The sequence below is a fragment of the Hippocampus comes genome, unplaced genomic scaffold, assembly GCF_001891065.2.
Source record: "Hippocampus comes isolate QL1 unplaced genomic scaffold, H_comes_QL1_v1.1 scaffold126, whole genome shotgun sequence".
Lineage (NCBI taxonomy): Eukaryota > Metazoa > Chordata > Actinopteri > Syngnathiformes > Syngnathidae > Hippocampus > Hippocampus comes.
The window spans coordinates 66,732-73,958 of NW_017805409.1; the positions used below are offsets into that span (position 1 = coordinate 66,732).

Consider the following 7,227-nt stretch of genomic DNA (forward strand, 5'->3'; position numbering starts at 1 on the left):
GAAAAAAAAAAAACATTTTATATATACAGATATATATATATATATATATATATATATATATATATACACACACACATACATACACACGTATACACACACACACACACACACACACACACACACACACACACACACACACACACACACACACTAAATTCTGCATTCTTGTTGACCAGTAATTGCCAATTTTGATGGAAATTATGTTTGTCATTTCCTCTTTCTTCAGTTAAAGTGCACATTTCATTTGTGCTGTATGTTGCACATAGAGCATCTTGGACAATAAAGCTGACTTGACTTGACTATGGCACATACGCGCCAATCAGGTGGGGCGAGGTTGGTTCACCAACTTCACTCGATTTTACTTTCACTGTTGCGCGTTCCAGCCTTTTTCTCTCTTTACCGATCAAATTGTCAGCCATCGTGCAAGACAGGCGCACTTACCCGCATTGGCATCGTCGTCCAGCAGGGGGATGTAGTCCGTCTTGCCGACGGTCTCCCCGATTTGATCATCGAACGTCTCGGCCTCCAACTGAGCCACAAAATCCCTCTCCACGCGGCTTTCTGGACCCTGCTGCGGAGCGCTGTCCACCAGAGCGTCGCTCAGACTCAAGTCTAACTCCGCCATGGCTGTAGATGGAAGAGACACAAACAATGAATCATCAGCAGATGCAAAGTGTAGTGCATCGGGGTTGGAAACTGAGATAACGAGACAAAAGACGACACAGAACAGTACAGTACCTATTTCACACAGCTCCAGCAACTGATTAGAATGTTAAGATGGATATTTGAGTGCTGACTTGATTGGTTTTCATGATCATCATTTGCTTGGGAGGGTCGTGTTGAGCAGAGACGGGAGAACTAATGGATTCTTACGCGCATCAATTCAACATGCATCATTTGAGATGCATCGATAATCCGTAATTGAATCGCAGCTCTCAAGAGATTCCCAGTTGTAATGGTTAGCGGCAGAGGCACTGGTTCGGTCTCGAATTTCAAAGAAGTGCTATTTGAAGAGCAAATTGGCACAAGTTCACAGGCGGCCGTAAATCTGAAATTTCAAACCCGGACACACTTAACCCCAGCTAACCAAGCTCGCAAGCCTGTCACGTCCGTACATCTGCATTACTTCATCTGTGTACTTTTTTTGGGGTGGGTTGGACAGAGAGGGGGGGGGGGGGGGCAGTCATGGGGACATATTCATTTTTCTCAACAAAACCCAGTAACCCGAGCGGCTTCATTTTGTTCGATTAGCAATGTTCAACTAGACGAAAACTTGTCCGTCTTTCCCGCTGTCAAACTGCTGCTGTTGTTTTTGCTTTGTCATAAAGCATTGTCAATTAGATAGCTGGATAGAATTTGTTGAGTCACATTGTGTCATCTTCCAAATATAATGCCAGCTTATCTACGGTGCCAGCTGGCCGCCTTACTTTGCTGCTGAGCCACTGTCCGTATTTATCTTGTGACCATCCTCCTGATCTTCCTGACATCCCTCTCCACCTGCGAAGGCTCTCAAGTTAACCTCACACAACCTAGCTTGCTGAAATAGGACACTCATTGTCATTCAAAGCAGGGTGCGGGTCAAGCTCTTGCCCCGGGGGCAGAGCAAGGGAGCACATCTGCTGCCAAAATCCAAACCGTCTTTTTTGCAGCCATACCGAGTGTAGCTTTAAACTGTCTACACCGCAACGGTGGTCAGGAGCCTCGCATTGTATCATCCGGCACCCAAATGCAAAATACATTCAATAAAATCCTATAAAATGATTCATTTTAAATTGAATGAGTGTTTTGGGGTTTTTTTTTCACCTCATAAGGTGTCAAAAACAAGACAGCTAACCCTGATGTACAACCCCGCAGCCCCATCTGCCGGATTACTGACTTACTACATGTTTATTTTAACATCGGATGCTTCAAATTCCTTTTGGCATTCAGTGGCTGAGCCAAACCCCAGACACCAGTAGCATAGCCGTGCCTTCCTCAGAAAATATGACACATGGCTCGGGCTAAATAGGAAGAACAAGGCTTGCTTTTGTGAGGCAGTCATACACCAAGATATTAAAAGCATATGATTCGGATGGGGTCGAAAAGCGTTACGCGTTTGAATATCAGCGTATGAGCTCAGTTACTTGACAGCGCTCCCCCCCCATCCCCCTCCAGCTTCCCCACTGCATCAGGGTGTGTCGCAGGAAGACTGCTCGCAAACTGCCTCCGCCACAAAGACCATACGAGTCACAAACTGCCCCAGTTACCATTTTTAACACAGCATCATCCGAGTGTGTGTCTGCTTGTATCGATGTCTGGTTAGGGTGCACAGCGTGAGCTGGAGAGGGGGTCATGCCATTTCATTTCACAAGCATTTGACAGAATATATAGTTGTTTGTTTTTTTTTTCTCCTTTTCTAAACAGCCACAAGTCGGTTGCCACATCCTGCTCACAGCTTTGGTGTGGCCACTCGGAAACAATCTGGATTGAGCAAAGGAAGGAAATCAATGAAAAAGGCACTTTCCATTGTGTTGTCTGCTTGGGAAAAAAAAAAAAAAAGTGTGCATGTGTCTGCGCATGCGTTTCGGGATTACTCATGTGCAGTTGTGTGCGAGCGCGTGCGCGTGTGGTTTGGCTCGTTTGAGTTCGTGGGAGAGACAGCGTTTGCCGGCTGCCAAAAAAAGCAGAGGTGAAGGTTAAGCCGCTTTTTAAATCTGCTTCCCGACACATCACGATTGTATGTAAACAAAAACACACCAAAACAAGTACACATGAATTAAAAGATGACAAATTTAATAACCTCACAGCTCCCTAAATCAGGACATATCTCTGCTATTCTTTTACGCAAAGACACCATTAATATTAGCAGACAGGAATGGACTTGTTTGCGTTTTTTGAAATCACATCAAAAACAAAAATTAAGCACCACATATCAAATGTCTCATCTTTCCACCTCCCTTGATCAGTGAAAATGGAAAAACAAAAAACAAAAACATAAGTCCACCAACTGCATCATGTGATGTCAAACCAAAAGCAGCGAGCTGGAAACAAGCTGAAATATGAACGTATGTCTGCGTAGATTCTCAGTCATCCAGGTTCTGCTTATCTGCAAAAGTCGAATGTCAGCAACAGGACTCTTGGTTGTTGAATAATTATCACCTTTAATCCAAAACACTTAAACCGGGATTTGGTCTCACATCCCTTTCAGACACAACACACTGCAGAGAGACTCCATGTCGACATGACTCGGCGCAATGAATAATTAGATGTCCGGTGTGACAGCTAGGGGAGAAACGAAGGGACCACTGCAATCTTCCTATGCACCTAGAATTTGTGGACACCCTGTATTCCATTCGAATGTCAAGACTTCAACTTCAGAAACGGTTTCTTTCAGGTCTGGAGCTCTTAACAGTGCAGAACTTATGTCTGCAAAATAAATACACAGCAAGCCCGTTTTTTAATATCCCGGCATTACTGCAGCGTGAACCTGTAATTATGAGAGCTAGCGTAGCCAGAGAACTGAGGTACAATATCGACGTCACTGGTACGTGGTTTCGGATGTCAGTGACGGTTGCACATTCAACTGGCTGAAGACTCTCATTTAAGGTCGGGAGGGTTCGACTAAATGGTCACACAAATCTTGATTATGAAATGTAAAGAAAGAAAGAACACATTTATCATCCAAGATTTTCCCCGCATAGGTCAGGGAAGTTGGAGGAGATGTAAAAGTTCGACGGCGACAGAGTAATCCTTCTCGCGAGGATCTCAACTGTCTTGAGGAGTGCGTCTTGAGGACTGACGTTGCAACCGCATTGGCCGAGTTGCATGAAAAGATCAGTCGTTTATTGCGGGCGGGCTCGGAAACATCCACGTCAAAAGCAATCGAAAAAATGTGTGATTTAATTTGCGTGGGCAATTTCCCCTTTTGCAGCTCGCTTCTGTTATTGTGTTCCGAAACAGCTGACGAAGGCTTTTCTTTTCGCTCTCTCTTAACTACCAACCCCCTCCCCCCACAACGCACACACATGTGCACTCACAGGCTGGGGGTGGAGTGGGGGCAAATGCAAACCCCACCTGTGCTGTTTTTGTTCTGCATTGTTACACGTTTATAACAAGCTGACCTCGGTCCTGAGTAGTTACAATGTAGTTACAATGGGTCTGTCAAATGCATCTTTTTTGAACTTGAGGGGGGTTAAGACTGCTGTTATTTATTTACTGGTGTTATGTTTATATGTCAGTATTTATTCATCATTAATTAATTAATCTTTGGCATTCTTCAGCAAAAATAAATAAATAAATAAATAAATTCTCACTGAAATAAGTTGCGCCAAACATGGGAATAGCTTTAGAATTGTTACCGAGTGCAGAAAAACTGTCAATAATGCCTGACAAACGTGGTCCCAGTTGCGCGTGCAGCCTGAACCTTGCTCACTCGGGTCACGAAAGCCGATGGGGGCAGGGAAGAAATAAGAGACATGTCATGTGATCGCTGCTCACGCCAGTGGAAATCACAACTGCGCGAAGGCCAATCGACGAACCTCCAACTGTCATCCCATTAAGGACTACTTAGTTACAAAAAAAAAACCCGCCGCCACCCCACCACCACTCCTAACTTTTAAAAAAGTAACAATGTGCAAAGCCAAGGTGAAATCAGGCGCATTTTGTTGACACATGAGATGATATCAAATGTCACACTAAGTCAATACGTAAACCCTTGATAACATTTTACCTGCTTTTGAGCGCGCACACGTTGACATTTAAAGTCCCCACGTGTCTCGCTGCCATCACACTAATCTGAGGAAGATGCTATCTCTTAACATTCCACGAAGGCCAGTCGCCGGGGGCTCACAATCACAGCTTTGTCAACACACGGCCGCCGTGCACGCGCGTGTGGGACGCATCAGGCAAATTGTATGTAAGGTAGGAATCCCAAAAGTGTTTGGAATGAATTGACGACAATTGTTGAATGGTTTGCATCTTTTAGCGCAGGGGTGTCCAAACTTCATTCAGAAAAATGGAAGGGTGAAATGGCCACGTTAAAAAGGTTTCAACTTTTTGGAAACCGCGAAGGTCGGCCGAGAATCGTAATCGTACGACATAACAGCTCTCCGAAATCTGACACACCGAAACACACACACACACACACACACACACACACACACACAAAATGTTCTCACTAACACACGCTTCTCTCATTTCACACGCACAACCAACCTGACAATCATGAATCTCAAAAACTACACTGGGAGCTACTCAAGCAACAGATGTCTCGGAAGAAAGGAGTTGGCATGCAGGGCGTCAGGCTCAGCAACTCCTCGGACTGCAACAAGTGATGAAACTTAGAGGAGTCACGCAGGGAAACGCTCCAAACCAAGGAGACAAAGAAAGATGGCGCCCAGAGGCCTCTGGCTTGTTATCCAATGCTGGGAGTGGCGCAGTGCCCCAAGGAGCAAAGACAGACTTGCGGCATAATGAGTCTCAAAAGACTGACGGGATGCAAGAAATGTTGGTCAGGCATCGCAACACTCGGTTCTTGCGCAACAATGTCATTTATATCAAAACGAAACGAAAAGAATCTATCCGTCCAGTCATCGCTCCAGCGACGGATATGATACATTGCGTCACCTAAATCAAAGCTGCATTGGGGAACCTTGCCCAACCTCTACTCGTAACTATATTTAATGTGGTGACCTTTGATGAACCTCGGGTTTGAAGTTAACGACTGAATTGAATTGTAAGGGAGGTCAGAAAAGACTCAGCGCACACACACACACACACACACACACACACACACACACACACACACACAAGCGCACGCGGACACAAGCACACACCTTTGCAAGCACGTTACATCATAGCGGATCAAGTGTGTGATGTTAAAGCTTCCCGAAAAGCGCACAATCCAAAATTAATGACTTAATCTCTTAAGGATAACGAAACACTAAAGCTTCAATAAAAAGTCGGAGGCCTCCGTAAACGTAATTAGGACAGTGTTGAGGTTCTTGTGGAATAATTCAACGGGTTATGGCGACGGAAACCAAAAGTCTACCAAGCGAGATTTAACGCACTTTGCATTTGGCAAAATCTCAGCGAGACGTCGAAGGCTGCGCTTTTATTCTTGAACTGCTTCAACAAAACTTGGCCCCCCCACCGGTGGCTGACCCTCACACGTACACACACAAAATGACACGTAGCGAGACGTTCATTTTCACCGAGGCATTATTCTTCTCTTCCAGATGCAAAGTCAATAAATTCGGGTGATGTGACACGCACCGATAGAGCTGCATGACATGCAGATACGGTACGTAACTCGCGGTTGCGTCAACCATAAGTCTGCATCAAAAAATGATGCTCATAGTTATTTCATGTGAATCCTCGAAATAGAAGTACAGAACATGTTTTTTTTTCTTCAAAACGCAACAAATAAAAAGTACCACGAACATGCATACATACTTTAACAACCCGGCTAGTCCAAATGATGTGCGCTGCACACTGAGCATACATAATTCATACCATTCCATAGGATGCAGATTAATAATGCAAAGTGCATCTATCTTTGAGAGACTTCTATTCAAAACGTGAGAAACTGCACAACTAGTGGTGTCGAGTGTTTTCAAACGGTACACAGGACAACGTAAACCAACCGGCCAACGTGTCGTTTGCAATCGGATAGCAACGATGACGCGTGAGCCGCCGCACATAACTTGTTCACAGAATTGACATGAGGAGCAATACGTTTATTTTTTTCAACCCAGTAGAGATTGAGATTGAGTGGAATCTAAATTGCGTGAAAATCTTTTGCCCGGTTCTGTAAGATAAACCTTATCTTGTTTTCATGCGTGGATGACAGACAATTTCCTCCAAAATGTGTACTATTTGGAACTTGACACTATTCGAGGCCATGTGTGGGCATACCCACAGGTAGACGTGTCCTGTGCCTGCGCCTCCCTTCCGGATTGTCCACTCCCTCCCCTTCGAAAAAGGACACCGTGATGAATGAATTCCCTGTATGACCACAACGGTTTCAGCTCAACGCGTTTACACACAGTATCTCTTTGGGAACTATGCCCTATTGTTGCCTGGGCGGGCTTAGCACATTGCACTGGAATGCATAGCAGCACACACACTCACACACACACGCGGGTCAGACTGATTGCAAAACAAAAAAACGGAAACATGAAAATACCTGGCCACTTTTTTTTTTTTTTTTTTTTTTTTTTTATGTTTTTTTTTTTTTTTTTGGATAAA

At 44.6% G+C, this 7,227-nt stretch overlaps 1 protein-coding gene across 10 annotated transcripts in view; it reads right to left on the reverse strand.

Annotated features, from left to right (window-relative positions):
* The window catches only part of LOC109518111 (microtubule-associated protein 4), a 43,636-nt gene that overhangs the window by 31,869 nt on the left and 4,540 nt on the right, over positions 1 to 7,227 (reverse strand). For all 10 annotated transcript variants that reach the window (XM_019873763.1, XM_019873765.1, XM_019873772.1 and 7 more), the window contains exon 2: positions 442 to 627. In XM_019873763.1, the coding sequence (XP_019729322.1) occupies positions 442 to 625 (184 nt within the window). In that variant the 5' untranslated portion in view covers positions 626 to 627. The remainder of the gene's footprint in view (positions 1 to 441; positions 628 to 7,227) is intronic.